This window comes from Sparus aurata, chromosome 24 (assembly GCF_900880675.1).
Source record: "Sparus aurata chromosome 24, fSpaAur1.1, whole genome shotgun sequence".
In the NCBI taxonomy this organism is placed as follows: domain Eukaryota; kingdom Metazoa; phylum Chordata; class Actinopteri; order Spariformes; family Sparidae; genus Sparus; species Sparus aurata.
The window spans coordinates 28174-49781 of NC_044210.1; the positions used below are offsets into that span (position 1 = coordinate 28174).

Consider the following 21608-nt stretch of genomic DNA (forward strand, 5'->3'; position numbering starts at 1 on the left):
AGAAACCTGGTTCCATCAAGATATTCCGGACTCCCACTTTGAGCTGGAGGGGTTCTCTCTCATCCGAGCATACAGAACAGAGCTGTCAGGGAAGAGCCGAGGGGGCGGGGTCTGTCTGTTTGTGAATGACAGTTGGTGTAGGAATTACACTGTGAGAGACACTGTATGCACAGCTGACGTAGAGCTACTGTGCCTGTCTCTGAGACCTCACTACTTACCGAGGGAGTTCAGGAATGTTTTAATTTGTGCTGTGTATGTTCCCCCCAGTGGAAACGCAGCAAAAGCCGCTATCAGAATAGCAGACTGTGTTCACCAACAACTGCAACGTACACCCGGAGCCCCGATTGTGATCCTCGGGAATTTTAACCATTGCAAATTGGAATTATCTCTCCCTGGATTTGAACAATATGTGACATGCAACACACGACACAACAGAGTCTTAGACAAATGTTATGGAAACATAAAAAATGCATACACTGCAAAACCATTGCCCCCACTGTCAAACTCTGACCATAATACTGTCCAGTTAATCCCAATATATAAGACTGTTTTTAAAAGGAGCAAACCACAAACTAAGACAGTGACAGTGTGGGACAAGGACAGCTTAGAAACACTCAAAGGATCCTTCCTCTGCACAGACTGGGACATATTCTCTAATTTGGAGATTGATGAGGCTACGGAAGTAATAACAGACTACATACATTTCTGTGCAGACAATGTGGTCACAAAAAAGGACATTACTGTGTATCCCAACAATAAGCCCTACATAACCAAGAGTGTAAAGTATTGTATTAATAGGAAAAAGCTAGCTTTTAAAAATAACGATAGAGTGGGACTGAAAATGGTGCAAAGAGAACTCAACCAGAGGCTGAGGGAAGCCAGAAAGCATCACAGGGACACGATAGAGCAGACTTTTATGTCAATGGATTCAAAAAAGCTGTGGGACTCTATGAAAGCCATCACAAATATGAACACCACTAAGAAGCGCCTCAGTACTGATGATGATCTGGGGAAGGCAAATGAATTGAATGACTTTTTTCTCAGGTTTGAAAACCATGACTTTTCTGAGGAATGTAATAATGTCATGGAAACTATTTTAACTGATGTTAGCTGTAGGATTGTAATTGACCCACTCAGGATTCAGTCTATCTTTAAACATGTGTGTACTAAAAAATCTACTGGCCCTGACGGTATTTCTGCGCTGCTCTTAAAGGCATGTGCAGAAGAGCTCACTCCAGCTTGGTGCCCCATCTTTCAGTGGTCTGTAGACTCACACACTGTTCCTGCCCTGTGGAAAAAATCCATCATAGTTCCTGTAGCTAAAAAACCGTGTCCAGTTGATAATAATGACTTTAGACCTGTGGCCCTGACTTCGATTATCATGAAAAGCTTTGAGAAATACATGTTGTCTGTGCTTAAGGCAGAGGTCAATTTGGCACTTGATCCATACCAGTTCGCTTATAGGCAGGGGAGAGGTACTCATGATGCCATCAACAGCATCATCCACTTCACTGTCAAGCACTTGGAATGCCCAAAAGCATATGCACGGGTTTTATTTATTGATTTTAGCTCAGCTTTTAACACACTTCAACCCCATCTGCTCATCTCAAAACTGAGGCAGATGAGCGTCAACCCTTTTTTAATCAAGTGGTATTTTTCCTTTTTAATCAATCGAAGTCAGCAGGTAAGAGTCAATTATACCCTCTCAGAATGCAAATCAATCAGCACAGGTGCCCCACAGGGTTGTGTCAGGTCCCCAATCCTTTTTACACTTTATACTAATGATTGTATAAACAGCCACCCAGGGAACCATGTTTTTAAATTTTCTGATGATACTGCCATCCTCAGTCTACTGCACAAAGATTTTAGCACCTCAGCCTATTTTTCTGAAATAGAAAACTTTGTGCAATGGTGTGATGCTCACCACCTCATTTTGAATGTTAAAAAAACTAAAGAGATGGTCTTAGACCCGAGATCAGTAGGGGACCATAGTCCTGTTGTCATACATGACTCACCTATTGAGCAGGTCAGCTCATACAAGTATCTGGGAGTTCACTTAGATGACACTTTTAGTTGGAATGTGCATGTTGAAAGTTTGTGCTCTCGTTTACAGCAGAGACTGTATTTTCTGCGCAGACTGAGAGCGTATGGGGTGGACAAAAGCATCATGTCTTTATTTTACCAGGCAGTACTAGAGAGCTTAGACAGATATGGGATGTCATCCTGGTATGGCAACATCACTGCAAAACTAAAAACTAAACTTGCTCGTCTGGTGCACACGGCCATGAAGGTGATTGAAAAAAGAGACTATCAGATCTTGCAGTTCACTTATGAACAAACTGTTCTTAGGCAAGCCCAGAGGATAGTGACTGACCCATCCCATATTCTTCATTTAGAATATAACCTCCTACCCTCGAGCAGACGATATAGAGTCCCTCACTGTAAACTCAACCGTTTTAAGAATTCATTTGTTCCAACCTCCATCAAATTCCTAAATAATGCTGCTTGAGGCCGATACTTGTGCAATAATTTTTAGAGTGTTTTGATGATTTATTATGGTGATCTTTTAGCATGTATTACTTATGTATAGTGTATGTATGTGTTATGTTATGGGATATGTGCAATACTGTTATGTATTTGTCAGTGATGGGAAGGCTGATGATGTATTGTTTGTTGTCATTGTGGCTGTCTAGGCATTTATGGCGCAGCTGTTGAGTCCAAGACAAATTTCCCTGAACGGGACAATAAAGTATATCGTATCGTATCGTATCGTATCGTATCGTATTTACCGACATCGTTGATCACGGAAAGTTACTTGATGACACACACACACACGCTTGGACACACGCACAGCCACTGGAGAAACTGCTATTGCAGGGGTGGACTGGCCATCGGGAGTACCGGGATTTTTCCCGGTGGGCTGATGGACGGCCGTTTTTTATTTTATTTTTATTAATTAATTAATTTATTTCTGCTGCCCCTGTCGTTTCTCTGTCGACCCCAAGAGAGAGAGAGATTGGCGAAAAAATCAAACTGAGCTTCAGCGTCTGTCCAAGGAGGACAGCAACAGGGCCAGGCTGCCTGGTGGAGGGAGGAATAAGTCTAGCGAGGAGCTTGAGATAAACATGCGGGGATGGGTGATCAGCAAATGGGCACGCCACGAGAGAGTGTCCCACATGATGATCAGGGCGATGGCGACACAAATGTACGCCACCGTGAGTGACAGCAGAGATGAGGAGTTTGCCGCGAGTGCTGGTTAGCTGAATCGTTTCCTCCGCCGCAACAACTTCACTTGCAGAAAGATGCCAGAGAACCAAAGTTAGGCGGGTGTTTCTCTCGGACCGACCTGACCAAGGGACGACAGCAGAACGAGACATCCCCATTGGTTATCGCATGGCTTTTCCCCCTTTTCCACCTAGACGCGTCATAGCTCATTACATAAAGTTGGAGTATTTTAAACTTTTTTTACCCTCCTAATCCGCCTATTCCTCCCGCCTCCACCTTTTCCACCTTTCCCTCCTTGTCCGCCTGGCTCCCAATACACAATGAATGACTTCCGGGATCTTTTTCCTCTTTGTGCGCTTTCGGTCTGAACGCACAGTTAGAGCTTCTAAAGACAACTTGGCTTACTTCTTTTATCAGAAAAAAGCCCTTTTGTCACGGATCGAGAAGTGGCGATATTCACGCCAGCGTCCTCTCGCATCCGGGTTGCCATGGAGACTTTTCTTACGGTAATGTGTTAAGTTAGCATTGTCAATAAAGACATTTTTTTTTATATACATTTACGGCAGTACTTGTCGTCAAACCAGCCCAGTGGCATTATATTTGCATACTCATCAGGGAGCGGTACCCATCCAACAGTCTCTCAGTGCCATAACAATCTCAAGCGGCACATACTGTCATGTGTCGGTGGAATAACAGCGGCATAATAGCAGCATACCACTCCGAGAATCTTTATACCAGTCTGGAGATCGGTATATACCACTCCGAGAATCTTTATACCAGTCTGGGGATCGGTATATGCCACTCCGAAAATCTTTATACCAGTCTGGAGATCAGTATATACCACTCCGAGAATCTTTATACCAGTCTGGGGATCAGTATATACCACTCCGAGAATCTTTATACCAGTCTGGGAATCGGTATATGCCGCTGAGCAGCAATCGACATACCTTCAGCCACTTTTGGATCTCTGCGCTATTGCGGGGAGTTTTAAATCCAGGAAGATCCAGTAGATGCCAGCGTCTCCTCGGTATCTGTAGCTGTCTTTGTTGTCCGCTTGTTGTTGCAGCGGCAAGCTAAGAACAGTCGCTACGTTTAAATGAAAAGCCCCCTGCTACGAACCCAGTTCTAAACTCCAATGGGGTGTAATGTAAAGCTCTTATTTTATTTTTATTATTATTATTTTTAAAGTTTTTGTTTTTATTGATTTTTTCCAGTGGAAAACTACGGAAGCCCTAAACGGCCATGCATTCATATATTTAATTTCCTCCGTTTTCCCGAGATAACGGAATAATTTTCTCGAGATCTCCTGATAAGGAAACTTTGTTTCCCCGAGATAACACACCTTCGGACACACCGTAAGAGCTTGTACCCTTTAACAGCTAGGTGCACAGTAAATCATTTCATCACGTTCAGCAAAAATCATGCAGGCACACTTCAAACACGCAGACACACACAATTCACAGGAACACAGATGTTCTCGGTTCACAGCGAGAAGCTTTCAAAATAAAAGTCCCGCATTTAGTGTCTAATATAATTAATGAAATAATAACCTGGCTTCAAAGAATATCAGTTAACTAAATGAAAACAAGATGTTCTTATTAACAATTCATTCACAATCATTTACAGTCGTTTCACTAAATGACGGACTCATTCACACACACACACACCTTATTATATCGTTATCTCGGGAAAACAAAGTTTCGTTATCTCGAGATCTCAACAAAAATTATCCCATTATCTCGGGAAAACAAATGAAATTAACTCGTTATCACGAGAAAACAAAGTTTCGTTATCTCGAGAAAATGAATTGTTATCTCGGGAAAACAGAGGAAATTAACTCGCTATCACGGGAGGAAATAAAATGTATGAATGCATGGCCGTTTAGGGCAAAACAAAACACAGACATATAAATATACACACAGAACAGGTACATCAGACGGGGTTATCTACAGCAAAACACATTGACAGGTTTTGTAAAAAACAAAGGGCTGGCAGAAAACAGGCTGAAGGGTCTTATCCAGGGTCTTTAAGGGACCCACAGTTCTCCATTAGAGTCCACAGTGACACACAGAGTATACATTCAGTGATAAGCTCACCTCTTCTCTGTGTACCTTTGTCAGTATTGTGTCTCAGGGAAAATGTTAACCTTTCCATGTTATGAATTTCTTCAATTATTCCTATCCAGTCTGAAATCGTCAGACTCCTTGCCAATAATAGCTGCAGTAAATATCTGTCTTGTTTATTTATTTCAGTTGGTATGTTGCCTAAGTATATGACTCCGAAACTGAGATCAGACTGCAAAATGATTATTGATTTGATTGCTGCTGTAATATCTTCCCAATAAGATGAAATGATGGGACTTTCCCAGAATATGTGAAAGTGGCCAGCTGACATATTGCCACACCCTCTCCAACATCGTCCTTGATCTCGATTATTGGTCTGTAAACTTTTGGTTTTCGGTGTTATAAAAAATCTTACAATGCTTTTCCAGGCAAATTCCCTCCATAAATCTGAGCTGGAGGTGGTGGAAAATTTCCTAAAGATATTTAGCCAATCTTCTTCAGTTAACTGTATGGTAGCTTCTTTTTCCCATCTTGATTTAATGTACATTGTGGAATGACCTCTGTCCTCCTGTAAAGCTGAGTAAATCCTTGAAATCAGTTTTCTGCTCAAATTTCCTTTGTAAGTATTGACAAATATCTCTATCAGGTTCATTCCTTCCTCTCCAATAGTTTTAATATTTGTATTAAAATAATCTCTTAATTTAAAAATATCTGAAGAGATCCTGTTTCTCCAAATTGTGCTTTTCCCTGAGATACATAAAGGAAACTAGACCAGCATTAGTAGAGATTTTGCAATATGAGGTAATACCCAGGTTTATCCATTGTGCGAACCTGCTGTCCAGCTCGGCTGGTGTGAATTCCGTATCAAATGCTACCCAGCGTAATAGTCGTGCATTTCTTTCATACTTAGGTCTTTGAGGATTTTGTACCATATATTCAGAGGGGTTGCGTTCCAGTTACATAGTTTATCTCCCAGTAGGTACTTTTTTAAGAGGGATTTGTCTCCCAACACAGATGGGAGAGGTTCACATATAAAATTTAGTTCTAACTCCTTCCATTTTGCTTCACACTCCGGATCACACCAAACGACCAGGAAGCGAAGCTGTGCCGCTCTGTAATAACCCTCAAACAGGGCAGGGCCCTACCACCCTTATCCTTGGGCAACTGTAGTGTCTGATATCTAATCCGTGGCCTTTGTTTTGCCAATATCAAAGTAGATATCATCCTATTCCATTCGTGAAATTGCTTTGGTGGTATCTGAATTAGTTACGACTGGAAGAGGTATAGGAGACGGGGCAGCACGTTCATCTTAATTATGTCTATCCGGTTGTACATATTTGTCGGTAATAGGGACCAGCGGTTTAAGTCTGCCTTGATATCAGCTGTTATGGAAGTATAGTTGTGGTCGTAAATGGTAGTTAAATCTTTCGGTAGTCGTACTCCAAGGTACTTCATTATACTGTCTGTCAGTTTAAATGTACTTGTTCTATAAATATTTTCATGTGGTTTCACATTAAAGGTTAGAGTTTGGGTTTTACGTAGATTAAGTTTATAACCAGATTAAAAGCCGAATTCTTCAAGTAAATGCAGTAATTTAGGTAGACTTACTTTGGGGTTGCTAAGGGTCATAAGGATGTCATCCGCATATAAACAAATTTTATACTGTGTATTTCCAATCAATAAACCAGTTATGTCCTTATCCTCTCTTATCGCCTGAGCCAGTGGCTCAATAAACAGAGCAAAATGTGTAGGACTAAGGGGACAGCCCTGACGACACCCCCTCTCAAGAAATACTGTATTAGACAGGGACCCATTAATTTTTATTCTGGCGGTGGGGGAACTGTATAGGGAGTTCAGACATCCAATTACCTGGTTGTTGAAACCGAAACGTTTGAGAACCAAATACAAATATTCCCATTGAACGGAATCAAAATCCTTTTCGACATTAAGGCTAATAGCTATAGATTCCCTGTTGCTACTGCTCATCTGATTAATGAGCTCGTCGCACGTTGTCCTGGGTTTGCCTGTGCTTCACAAAGCTTGTCTGATCTGGGTCCATTAGATCAGGGACAATATCCTCCATCCTTTTTGATAGTATCGATGCATATAGTCTTTAATCTATGTTTAATACCGATGTGGGTCTGTACGAGCTACATTCTGTCTTGTCTTTTCCTGGTTTGGGAATTACTGAAATTATAGCTTGTCTCCAGGAAAGCGGCATTTCCCCGCCCCTAAGGATATTATTAAAGCATTTTTTAAGTACCGGTACAAGGATTTTTCAAAAGGTTTTATACCATGTCGCTGGGTAGCCATCAGCTCCTGGCATTTGACCTGTTTTCAATCTTGATATGATGTTCCTATCAATGGTAAATCTAGAGATGATAAAAAATCTGATACAGCTACTGTTTCAGCTGCCTGGGGCTGTAAGTATAAGTTCTTATAATACATTTAAAATGAGTGTTGAATATCTTCTGGTTCATGATACATCTTATCTATCTGTGGGTCTTTCATTTTATGAATAAATCTCTCTGCCAATTGTTTGCGTATCCTCCACGCGAGCAGTTTCTTAGATTTAGGGCCATTTTCATAAAAAGTTTGCTTGACATATTTAACTCTTTTCTCCATTTCAGTTTCTTATGTTATTCAGAGTTTGTTTTGTATCTCTGATGTGGCTTAGGACAAAAATATCATTGTACTTAATGTGTCTGATGCTCAGCTTTGTACTGCAGTGAATGGAGTCCAGAGAAAAAGCGAAATTTAACCACCTAAAACAAGGCTCACCTAAAAAAAATCTATAATAGTTCAAGTGTTTGTTGTATAGAAAATTCACACTGCTTTACATCGCCATCAGACTGGCGTTTCTTTTGGCACTACACATACACGAACTATCCCTTTAAAGTCAGTTTTGCATTTTGAGAGGCAGAGTGACAACGAAAAGCTGTGTATTACTTGGATAAGTTTTACATTTTGGGAGGGAAAAGCTTAGTGTTTATGTTTAACTTTTCTTTTCCATATCATTCATTCATATCAGCTAACTACTATAGCTATAACCGCTAGTCCCAGCCTTTACCTCCCTTTGGTGCTTCAGCAGTGTGTATCTCATGTCTGTATACAGGTCAGCCTTCAGACGTCTGGAGCAGGTGGAGAGAATGGTGAAAGTCTGGTCAGAGGACAACATCTCTACGGAGCCCCAGACATGACATGGTCAAAAAAAAATTTAATTGTGGCCACAATATAGCTATAACGTGCGCGAGTTAAGGTGAGTGTCTTTTCTTATTCTGTTCAAGTCAATATCTTGTTATCCCGCATTTAGGCAGTTATTTAATTAGGCCTATAATATAGTGAACTTTTAATCTTCTGTGATTTTATTGAAGGACAAATGTCCAGAGAACACTACAGACACCCTCAGTAGTTCAGTCAAAGCAACAACAACCTGCATGTCAATACAAACTAGATTCTGATCACTGATAGACTATAGGATCCCTTGGCAACGCGATATATACAGTGAGCGCTACTGTAACTGCACTGCTGCATTCGGTGGCGTCATTAAAGGCTGTATGTTTGTATTCCCTCAGCTGAGAGTCTGACAGACATGATGCTACTTTCAAAGGAGATGGTCAGTGAAAGGCACTGCCTAAATGCGGGATAACAAGTTAGAATAGAATAGAATTACTTTATTGATTCCAGACTGGGAAATTATTTTGTCACAACAGCAGTGGGTCTGCAAAAAATATACACAGTGCAAAATATACTATAAACAATAATAATATATACGACAAAACAGTAGAGAGATCAGAGTTCTCTCTGTCAGGCAGAGGTGAGAGTTATTATATAAAGTGATGGCTTGTAGCAGGAAAGATTTCCTGTATCTGTTGTTATGATAGCAAAGCTGGAGCAGCCTTTTGGAGAAGGTGCTCCGCTGTCTGACCAGTGTGAGTTGGAGAGGGTGGAGAGGATTATCCATGATTATCCATTACTGACTAGAACAGAAAAAGAAAAGACACTCACCTTAAGGACATCAAGTAGGTTATTGCAGTTTCTAGAGAAGGTGGGCTTGATTTGCTTACCCATCTGTCCAGGAATGATGTTTTAATTAAATATTAAATATTAAATATTATTAATTAGTATTTCGAGCGCACATTATACCTACTTCGTGGCCTCGAATTAGTATTTCGTGCACACGTTATAGCTATATTGTGGCGAAATTAAAATTTTTTTTTGACCATGTCATGTCTAGGGCTCCGTACATCTCCTCCCTCCAGACATGCTAGATTACTATACTGATCAGGGGGCGGTACCCATCCAACAGTCTTTCAATGGCATAACAGTCTCAAGCGGCACATGCCGTCATGTGTCGGTGGAATACCAACAGATTAACAGCGACATACCACTCCAAGTATCAGTATACCAGTCTAGGAATCGGTGTATACCGCTGAGCAGCAATTGACATACCTTCGGCCACTTTTCGATCTCGGCGCTACTGAAGTGAAGAACGACGTGAGATAAAAAAAAAAAAAAAAAAAAAAAAAAAAGTGGCTGGCAAGTTCAGCAGTATATGAATCTTGGACTACTTATGGAAAATACGTTTTTTATTCCACGTCAAAGTTGGTTGAAAATAATTATTCTTGTTCTCTGGTCAGGATTTTGACAAAGGATTACTCGGAAAGTACGCAGTAAAAGTACTTCATATTATGCATGTAAATAGTCTAGGAAGTACTAAGTTCAGCAGTATATGAATCTTATGGAAAATACGTTTTTTATTCCACATCAAAGTTGGGCGAAATATCCTCATTCTTTTTATGGTAAGGAATTTGACACAGGATTACTCAAAGTACACAGTAAAAGTACTTCATATTCTTCATGCAAGTAGTCTAGGGAGTACTTAGTTCAGCAGTATATGAATCTTGAACTACTAATGGAAACAATGTTTTTTGTGAGTGTTTTTGTTTACCTTTACTTTGAAATCCAGAAGAATACCTTTGTGATATCTGCAGTTCGTTACTGGGAATAATTACTGTAAAAGAAAAATTAAAGTATCGTGTATTTCATAGGTCTGATTGTGAGACTGCAGTCTGCCCCAAATTCACTACCAGCAGCTCTTCAGAGCAGGTTCATTACGATTACTGTAAATGTTAGTACTGGAAAAAAGGGGCGGCTGATTTGACCAAGCAAACGTGAACCACAGCTGGCTTGACAGCAGTGCTACATTAGACAGCTGGAAACAGGACCCATCACAATTGACATAGCAGTTAAATATCTCCTCTTCCAGTGTTTTATTTGAGGTTGGAGCCAAATCTTTTTTGTGTGTATTTAATTTGTATTTCCTGTCTTTGTTTTCCAATTTTTCTACTCCAATTTTGGTTTGTTTGATTTAATTTCAACAATTTATTAACATAATTTTCTCAACCTCAGTGTTATGATTCTTTTGTGTTGCTGTCTGGTGCAATATAATGTATTGTTTTGTCTTGTATTAATTCTACATTAAGCTGTGAGTACCAGATGTCCATTAAAGCAGTATTCTTCTTTGTCTCACTCTTGTTTCCAGCCAGTATGAAGAGGTCCTCTTCGCGCCTCTCTTCTCCTCCCTCTCCTCCCCCTCTTGCCCCCCTCCCCCTCTCCTTCTCTTCCTCCTCACTGACTTGCTGTCCTGAACTCAATCTGTCCGTCACACTCAGCCCCAGCAAAGTGAACATGGAGCCTTGTCCACTGAACAGGAGCCAGCAAAGGAACCACTCCGAGCAGAAGCCCCGCTCCAGAGGACAAACGAAAAGAAGGGAGAACAAAGAGGTAATTACATCATTCCTAAGTATTGGCTCACATTCAATCTGAAAATAACTGAATAATATGTTTCCTCAAAACGGTGCAAAACACTGTGAATTGTTGTGCAACCAACGGAACTCGGTATCTATACTGATGAAAAGTTAGGGCTGGGTGATATAACGACTATTAAGATATATCGATATTTTATCAAGCAGGTATACAGTACCAGTCAAAAGTTTGGACACACTCTCTCATTCTCTCAGATTAGAGCCCACGTGAATCCCTCACAGAGTTCAAGTAGCAGACACACCTCAACATCAGCTGTTCAGAGGGGACTGTGTGAATCAGGCCATCATGGTCAAATTGCTACAAAAAGCCACTACTGAGGGAGAAGAAGAAGAAGCTTAAAGATCTTTCTAATCCAGTTAAAATGTCTTCCCCAAAACAACATAGTGCATCTTTTTTTTTTTGTTGGCCTTTTATCAGCTTTATTGATAGAACAGCTGGAGATAGACAGGAAACAGGATGAGAGAGAGGAGGAGCAAAGGGACCCAGGCCGGGACTCGAACCCGGGGCTGCCGCAGCGAGAACAAAGCCTCTGCACATGGGACTCCCGCTCTACCAACTGAGCTAAACGGCGCCCCATAGTGCACCTTTTAAAACAAACATCAATCCTTCTACAGTGCATTACACTTGTGCTGTAATCTACAATAATATTGTTTTCACATAGCAGCTCTAATACCAGTCTAGGTCCTGAATCATACACATCATATACATCACTCTGCTTCACACACTTGCACATCAGAGTAAAGTTGAAAGTGCTTCCTCACTTCTTTATGATTGCAGACTTTAGCTTAGGTTTAAAACAGCTATCATGTTGTAGGATCAAGTGTTTGGCTGCCTTTTTTTAAACTTGTCACTCATAATTCAATCAATTGGTGTAGTCTACTGCACTTTTGCTGTCTCTGTGAGGATGGCCATCCGTCATGATAAAAGTGTTAAAATAGCAAAAAAAAAAATTTAAAAAAGATGCACAAAATTGTTCTGCTTGAGAAATAACTTGGCGATCTGCTTTACTTAACCAGAAATCAAGAAAAGTACATAAATATGGAAAACAAATGGGATAAAGACACAATATGAGTGTCTGGCAGACAACCGCATCAGGCAGTGCTAGAATTATAGTGAATGGAATTTGCATCAAAAATAGGCCTCTACTTTTCCCATTGCGTGTGTGCATGTGTATATGTTTGTGCATGTTTGTGCAGGCTTGTTGACATTGTTCTGTGTCGATCTTGTGCAGGTGTGTTTTGAAGACCCGTTGGTCGTCACAGTACGACCAGAGCCTGGCATCACTCTGAGTAAAGACAACCTGCCTCAGCAACCAATCAGAAGTCAGAGGAGGAGCAGAGGACGCCACCATGGTAACCAGAGTCTGACAGTTTACACTGAGTAGATTTCGGCTAATTGCTCCTTCCACAAGTCGCTGAGACAGGGAGAATCCAAACTGTGTCTGAAGCGCCGATTAATCACAACATCCACTTGCGTCGTTTGACGGGTTTACCGGTAGCATACTGGCTTCCGGCAACAACTATCCACGCGAGATGTCACGTGACTTTTCCGGCTGCTGATTGTAGTATTGCTTGTAATATGAGGCTCCCTTTTCAACGTGGACGTCAATGTTGCTTTTCGCTAACGACAAAACAATGAATTATCCGTGCATTCACATGGAACTAAGCTTGAGGAGCGTCCCACCATTAATCTCCTTCCTGATGGTCGCACTCGTGGATCGACACATTTTGCCTGTCATGACGGCCGCGCGCTGGAGATGCAGCAGCTAATATGAGTAGTTCATATACCTTCTTTTTCATAAACTCTGTGTACACAAACAATGTTCTCAATGCTCGTGTTCATGAGTAGAGACCCTGGTGATGCTACGAGCAAAGTTTCATGTTGTGTCGAGCCTTCTTAGTGTTTTAAAAATAGCGATTTTGATGCCATCGAAACTACAAAACTACGGTAAATCTTAAAAGTGCCTCTTTCGCCATTATGCATTTACCCTAAGGTTTGACTCATATTCAATCACAAATAAAGCCTTTGTTGCATTTTGGCGATAGTTTCACTTTAAACTAACTTGTTGAAGCATAAAGTTACATTGAATGCACCAAAATGAAGCTATCCAATTACAGTATCACTACTGTATGGACTGCTTTGTTTTTGTCATGGGATCATTAGTGATGCAAAATATCTGAGCCAGAATATAGTTAATAGTATAGCAAAGTTTTTCCTGCTATTTTCTGAATCACTGCATGCTTGTGGTGTTTCCTGACCATTTGCCAATACTGGCTGTAAAAGAAGCTTTCAGTGAAATAGTACAACATCTATTTCAATTTAACTGTATTATTAATCAGTTGCCTATGACATATACTTGCACATGACGTGTGGTCTATGTCCTTCAAACCACACCATGCCACTTTTGATGGATTTTGCCATGGCACCCATGTCCTCTTTGAGGTTCTTTTGAGCCAGAAACCAGAAACCTGTAAGATGATTAATAAAGGCATTTTATTTCCTGCCCGTCCTCTGCTTGGTGAAGCCCCTGGACAGTGTGTAGAACTTCCTGCTGCAGCATCCAATCAAGATCCAGACTGTCTGGAGAGGGTGGAGCTAAACACTGCACTGGCTATGAAGGCAGAGCTTCAGTCACTGCAGGTTTACACTGTTTTTCAAAATAATCATCACAGAACTGATTATCAGCTGGCTAACTGCTGGTTATCTGGTAACCCTGTATGTTGTCCTGCAGGGGTCGCAGTTTAACTCCCAGAAGGCCATTCAAGAAATCCTACAGAGGTCGGAAAGGACCAAATACCTGATTAACACCAGAGCTACTGAAGGTAACTCACAGACACGAAGGGTCCTCATCATATGTCTCCTTGCTCCTTGCCATCATAAAGGACATAGATGTCCTTTATCAAATCAAATAAATTTTATTTGTCCGGTTCGATTCCAGCCGGAGGTCCTTTGCTGCATGTCACATCCCCCTCTCTCTCCCATATTTCCTATCTGTCTACTGCTTAATAAAGGTGTCTATGCCAGAAAAAGTCTTTAAAAAAAAAAGAAATATGTATTCCTATAGAAAAGTGGGAGGTTAAGTAGCTTTTTTATTAGAGATGGTGCCGATCGATCGGTAACTGATCGGATCGGGCCGATATAGTAAAAAAAACGATCGATCGGGAAATCCGATAAAAGGTTAAAATCACCGATCCGATTGCATTATACATATATTATACATGTGCTTGTGTTTGTTACATTCTGGATCCAAAGGGGGCGGTAGTGCGCCAAACCGCTGCCGCTTCAAAACAAAGAAGAAGTGTTGTGTTGTGGTCACACTGCCTGCATGCACTGCTAACATGTCAATTATATGGAAGTTCTTTGAAATATGTGAGACAGATGTCACACACGCCAGCTGTAACGCATGCAAGCGTTTAGTGCCTCGTGGGGGAAACAAACCAAGTAGTTTTAATACTACCAATTTAATTTGGCACTTAGTCATTTCACAGCACAGAACATAACGATTTCCTGCAACTAACTAGCGAAAAGAAAAAGACAACGCCGACCCCACAGGCACTGCTGCAAACAACATTGGAGAGCACGCAGCCCTACAACCCTCGCGGTGAGAAGGCCATGGAAATCACAAGAAGGCTATATAGCTTATATAGGCTCAATTTATATTTTATTTTTTTATACTATGTATGCAACAATACAGCCATTTAAATGGCTAATATCAATAAATGACTGAACTTTCAACCTTCAGCTCTTCTTGACTGCCTTCTAGAGGCTATTTTGGCATATTGTTTTCCACAGTGCCACTGCTGCTATGAAGGAATATTGAAGTTACTGTTATGCAATAAATAAAGGTAATCTAGTAGTATAAATAAATAATTACAAGGTTAACATAAATGAAAGACAAAGGCCTTTGCATGAGTGGATGAATTAATGGGGAAAAAAGAGTAAGATAATATAAATATTAATAATATCGTTCCATGTGATCGATCGGTTCTGATTGGTGATCGGTGATCGGTGAGGCTTTAGGTGATCGGTATCGGTCCCAAAAAACCTGATCGGACCATCTCTATTTTTTTTGGATGGCCAAATGAGGCTATGTTTGAAGGTGGGACGTCAGGGATATTTAGGTTTGTTGTGAAATCCGATATTCCAGGGTATAATTGGCCGTTTTTGACTATTTTTGATTTTGCCATTATATTTCACCTTAAAAACTATTTATTTTCAGCACAACCTCACATGTGTAACTGTACAGTTATTTTTTTTATTTTGACATACTGTATTAACACAATGGACCTAAAATTATGGAAGCAAATTTGTACCATAATTCAAATTAAAATGCATTTACAGAAATGCTTTTTCATTTTCAGAATGTAGCTGCATTTTTTGACTCATAAATAAAATTAGTAATAAATCATCCAAATTGCATTTTAATTTTCTTCTTCAAGACTGCTCATTATGTAACTTAATTCAAATGATAAGGAAAAGGACATTTAAGATTTAATTTTCAAAAGATGGCCCAGCAAATAGGCACCAAAATTCAATTTGAAATGTCAAATTTGAAAATTAAAATGCATTAGCGGAAATGCTTTTTCATTTCAAAGTCAGAGCTGTATTTTTGACTCAAATAAAATTAGTAATAAATCATCCAGATTGCATTTTCATTTTCTTCTTCAAGACTGCTCATTTTGTTACACAAAGACAAAGAAAACTGCTTTTTCGTTTTGAAGCCCTCCCCCCGCAAAAAAAGGTCAAAAATTACGAAGCGGCGCAGGAGAGTGACTTCAGCGGCCTCTCTTCTTCAGTGTTGCCAACATGGCAACTGTCTCGCTAGACTTGGCGACTTTTCAGACCCTCTAAGCGACATTATTTCGAAAAAGCGACTAGCGACAAATTTTGCGACTTATTCAGATCATCGGGGGAAAGGCGAGAAATATATTGTATTGTAATTCACATGCTGCTCAGAGTCATCGCAGTCCACGGCTCCTCTGCAGCAGCGCCGGGGTCTCTCCTGTCCCCTCCCACGCGGCTGCGCAGGCGACAGGCCGGTCTGTGGGGGCTGGCTGGGGCAGGGCAGGAGCATGTATCTGATATCGGATAGCTGCCGTTTACTCTGTTTTGATCTGTTAATGTTAGCACAGGTGAGACCCAGAAGCGGACAGGAGTAGGGCTGGGCGATTAATCGAATTTTGATCGCGATTTCGATTTTGGCTTCTCACGATCATGAAATAACGACGCGCATAAACGACGCGCAGTGGGACGTTAATGGTTTTTCTTCGATTTAATCGAAGACAAACGATTAACGTCCCACCACGCGTTTATGCAAATTACTGCGTTGTAAATGCACAGTGAACGCACCTGTGTCGCCTGCAGCTGCAGCAGTGAGTGTGTGGATCAATTGCAGAACAAGCGATTGACGACATGGCAGAAAAGCAGCCTGAGTCTTTAGTTGAAAAGAAAGGTAGGACAACTTCGGTCATTTGGAGACATTTTGGCTTCAAATCGTCGGACGTGGAGCAGAAGGAGATTGTTTGCAAAGTCTGTCACACCGTCGTGTCTGCACCCCAGGGCAACACAACAAATTTATTTAACCATAAAGTGGTCTATGACAAAGTATTGAAGGAGCAAAAGCGCCAACTTCAGCCACAGCCACCGCAACACAGTCCTTCATTGACGACACTCTTTACAATGCTGCTCCATATCCCACCGGCTCCCGGCGACAGCGAGAGATAACGGAGGCTGTGACATTCATGCTAGCTAAGGACATGTGCCCTATCAGTACAGTTAGCAACCCAGGCTTCAAGACACTGGTCAACACTATGGACAAGCGGTAGGTGTTGCCATCACGCAAACATACAAATATTATTATCATTTACTTTTTTACTTGTTACTAATCTATCTGGTTGTTTTTCTAAAAGTTATATTTAAAGTTGAGTTTTGGTGGCTCAATAAATACTTTTTTTTTTTAATCAGTGAATAATCGTGTTTATTAATCGTGATTTCAATATCAATCAAAATAATCGTGATTATTATTTTTAGCATAATCGCCCAGCCCTAGACAGGAGGCTGTAGCTGGATGCAAGGAGTGTTTATTGTAACACGGACAAAGTCAGAGTAGGAGGGGGTGTGCACGGGGAAGCCACGCTCCGGGGTGCCGGAGAGCTGGCAGTCCTGTCGGCACTCGGAGGAGCGCCGGGCGGGTGGAGCTGGAGCGGGGTCACGGCACGGGAGGTCATTGGAGGCAGAGTAAAGCAGAGTTACGGGGGAAACACTGGTAGAAGTTAATGCACAAAAGCTTTAGTCTTGGCAAAACTATGACTTAGCCAAATACAGCGTGTAGTACACGAAATCGTCTGGCAACGGGGCGGCGTGAGGCACAACAACACAACAAAACCACAAAAAACAACAACAACAACCAACATAAACAACACAAAACAACAAAACAACCCCCCAGGGGGGACAGCCTGACATTCCGACAAACCACCATTGCGAAACCCCACCATTCCGAAACACCCCCACTCCGAAACACCGCTGTTCATCTCTTATAGCCATAGACGGATTATCATGAGCACGGGCCTACACACGCAAACTGTGCGCACACAAAGGCGCAAAGGCTGTTACATTATTACATTGAATGTAATAATGTCCGCAAACGTAATAAACCTCAAACACCTACTAATACTACTGACCGTGCGTGCAAAATCCAGCTGCTGACCCTCCGCTCCGCTGTCACACAACGGATCCCCCGTCCGCGCTCCCTCTCTCTCTTATAATTGTTTGCCCGAAAAATAATTTCCATAAAGAAAACATCGCCTGACATTTAAATTTAAATTCCCATTGACAATACAAATCTCAAGAAATCTGGATGTATTGCTCATTTGTAAATACAACACTTATCAGTCTATAGGCAAGAATCTAAAGGTTTATTAACTCAATTCATTTCAAATTCGCTTTATTGGCATGAATGCCACAACAACAATATTGCTCCAAGCACCAAGAACCACGAAAAGAATACCTAGCACAGTACCATTATACTTGCTGTGTGTGTGTTTATGTGAAATAATAATAATAATAATAATAATAACTTTGAACATTATCACAATTAAGTTATCAATCTGCGATGTAAACAAAATGCAAACATTACAGACTTCTAACCATTTTTTTTAAAGTGTCTGTATTTTAATTGAGAATAGTTTTGATATAAATTACACAAAAGGAAAAGAAAATGTGATTTGGTTTACCTATTTCAGCCATAAGCGGTCATATTGACCGCACATCATTTCGCGGGATTTCATACATTGTCTCTCTTGTCTCTAACTTTGTTAGCGGTCTCCAGCTGTGCGACTGTAACACAACTTGATATGAAGAAGGACTAACACTAATAGCCTAATTGATTCTTATTTCTTCCACTTACAGAACTGTTTACGACTCGAAACAATGTTATTATATATGACGTTTCTAAACCAAATGTCGCGGCTTCAAATGCATCAAATTCCCACATCTAGTTACGCAGGCAGCTGTCCAGGGTGCTGAACCAGGTCACAGACAAAGTAGGCTGCACTCTGCGTTCTGATGTTTGCTGGGCAGATCTGTCCCCCTTGCTTTCTCATCCACTCTGTTGTGGGAGATCTCCCACAGAGCAAAAGAAATTACAATACACATTTTTTCTCTCTCGGCTGAACTCTGGCTTGAGCCCACTTCACCCAGGCGCGAGCCTGCAGCCCCCGCTCCTGCTGACAACAGACCGGGGGAGAAAACAGACATTCCTTTGCTCAGAACCCATATCAGACTGTGTCTGAATATGCACAAAGATCAGTATAATGCATTGGAGCAATTTTCATACAATTTCGGATATTTAGCAAGATAAAATAATTTCAATTCAACATAGCCATTTGTCCAGCTGAAGCATAATGAGCGTCATTAATATGAAGTAGGCTTGTTTTGCGGTTAATCAGCCACATGATCCGTTTGAACCCACAAAGGAAAAAAGGATAAATGCGCAGCCTCCTCTTCCTTTCTGATTATGTCCATTCAGAGTGGGCGGTTTCGAAATGGAGGGGTTTCCCCAATAGACTTTTCGGAATCCCGAGGGAGGCTGGGGACATAGAGTCCGAATGGACCATGTTCTCCACCTCCATTGTTGACGCGGCTGTCCGGAGCTGTGGCCGTAAGGTCTCCGGTGCCTGTCGCGGCGGCAATCCCCGAACCCGGTGGTGGACCCCGGAAGTAAGGGTTGCCGTCAAGCTGAAGAAGGAGTCCTACCGGGCCTGGCTGGCCCGGGGGACTCCTGAGGCAGCTGACGGGTACCGGCAGGCCAAGCGTGCGGCAGCACGGGCAGTCTCGGAAGCAAAAACTCGGGTCTGGGAAGAGTTCGGGGAGGCCATGGAGAAGGACTACCGGTCGGCCTCGAAGAAATTCTGGCAAACCATCCGGCGCCTCAGGAGGGGGAAACAGTCCTCCACCAACACTGTTTACAGTGGAGGTGGGGAGCTGTTGACCTCGACTGGGGACATCGTCGGGCGGTGGAAGGAATACTTCGAGGATCTCCTCAATCCCACTGACACGCCTTCCATTGAGGAAGCAGAGGCTGGGGACTCAGAGGTTGACCCATCCATCACCCAAGCCGAAGTCACTGAGGTAGTCCGTAAGCTCCTCAGTGGCAAAGCACCGGGGGTGGATGAGATCCGCCCTGAGTACCTCAAGTCTCTGGATGTTGTGGGGCTGTCTTGGCTGACACGTCTCTACAGCATCGCGTGGCAGTCGGGGACAGTGCCTCTGGACTGGCAGACCGGGGTGGTGGTCCCCCTATTTAAAAAGGGGGACCGGAGGGTGTGCTCCAACTATCGGGGGGATCACACTCCTCAGCCTCCCCGGGAAAGTCTATTCCAGGGTACTGGAGAGGAGAATTCGGCCGATAGTCGAACCTCGGATCCAGGAGGAACAATGCGGTTTTCGTCCTGGCCGTGGAACACTGGACCAGCTCTATACCCTCCGCAGGGTGCTCGAGGGTTCATGGGAGTTTGCCCAACCAGTCCACATGTGTTTTGTGGACTTGGAGAAGGCATTCGACCGTGTCCCTCGTGGCATACTGTGGGGGGTGCTCCGGGGTACGGGGTCGGGGGCCCTCTGTTAAGGGCCGTGCGGTCCCTGTACTGCCGGAGCAGGAGCCTGGTTCGCATTGCCGGCAGTAAGTCAGACCTGTTCCCAGTGCATGTTGGACTCCGGCAGGGCTGCCCTTTGTCACCGGTTCTGTTCATTACTTTTATGGACAGAATTTCTAGGCGCAGCCACGGGCCGGAGGGGATCTGGTTCGGGAGCCAATGGATCTCGTCTCTGCTTTTCGCGGATGACGTGGTCTTGTTGGCTCCTTCGAGCCGGGACCTCCAGCATGCCCTGGGGCGGTTTGCAGCCGAGTGTGAAGCGGCTGGGATGAGAATCAGCACCTCCAAATCCGAGGCCATGCTTCTCGACCGGAAAAAGGTGGCCTGCTCCCTCCAGGTGGGAGGAGAGTTCCTGCCTCAAGTGGAGGAGTTTAAGTATCTTGGGGTCTTGTTCACGAGTGAGGGAAGGACGGAGCGTGAGATTGACAGACGGATCGGTGCAGCGGCCGCAGTAATGCGGTCTTTGTATCGGTCTGTCGTGGTGAAGAGAGAGCTGAGCCGAAAGGCGAAGCTCTCGATTTACCAGTCAATCTACGTTCCGACCCTCACCTATGGCCATGAACTCTGGGTCATGACCGAAAGAATAAGATCCCGGATACAAGCGGCCGAAATGAGTTTCCTCCGCAGGGTGGCAGGGCGCTCCCTTAGAGATAGGGTGAAGAGCTCTGTCACCCGGGAGGAGCTCAGAGTAGAGCCGCTGCTCCTCCACATCGAGAGGAGCCAGCTGAGGTGGCTCGGGCATCTGTTTCGGATGCCCCCGGGACGCCTCCCTCGGGAGGTGTTCCTGGCATGTCCCTCCGGGAGGAGACCCCGAGGAAGACCCAGGACACGCTGGTGTGACTATGTCACTCAGCTGGCCTGGGAACGCCTTGGGGTCCTCCCGGAAGAGCTGGAGGCAGTATCCGGGGAGAGGGAAGTCTGGGTGTCCCTGCTCAGGCAGCTGCCCCCGCGACCCGGCCCCGGATAAGCGGAAGAAAATGGATGGATGGACTTTTCGGAATAGCGGGGTCTTTGGAAAAAAAGGGAAACCCCGCCATTACGATGAATTGAAGTCTATGTTCGGAACAGCGGGGTTTCGGAAAGGCGGGGCTCCAGGCTATAAAGCGGCCGGTGATTTTGTGACCCGCTGCAGGTGCGTGGGTGTGGGAGAGAGAGAGACATTAGCTTATAGCACTTTGTATAAGGAGCTTTATAAAGTTCACTCCATTGACTTGTATTAGTTCACGGGGCTGAGCTGCCACATCCAATATGGGGGCGACGTCGACGTGCGGTCCAGCACTGATACCTTCAGTTTATTACCGGGAATACTGACTGTTTCGCACTGGAAAAAAAATATGCG

The 21608-nt window shown here is 43.0% G+C and overlaps 1 protein-coding gene across 4 annotated transcripts in view; it reads left to right on the plus strand.

Annotated features, from left to right (window-relative positions):
- ppp1r35 (protein phosphatase 1, regulatory subunit 35) overlaps positions 1 to 21608 on the plus strand; it is a 29526-nt gene that overhangs the window by 2694 nt on the left and 5224 nt on the right. For 2 of the 4 annotated variants that reach the window (XM_030410242.1, XM_030410244.1), the window contains exons 2-6: positions 8404 to 8547; positions 10834 to 11075; positions 12349 to 12469; positions 13642 to 13757; positions 13849 to 13939. In XM_030410242.1, coding sequence (XP_030266102.1) covers positions 10839 to 11075; positions 12349 to 12469; positions 13642 to 13757; positions 13849 to 13939 — 565 coding nt within the window. In that variant the 5' untranslated portion in view covers positions 8404 to 8547; positions 10834 to 10838. The remainder of the gene's footprint in view (positions 1 to 8403; positions 8548 to 10833; positions 11076 to 12348; positions 12470 to 13641; positions 13758 to 13848; positions 13940 to 21608) is intronic. The other 2 variants (XM_030410243.1, XM_030410246.1) reach the window with 2 other exon arrangements.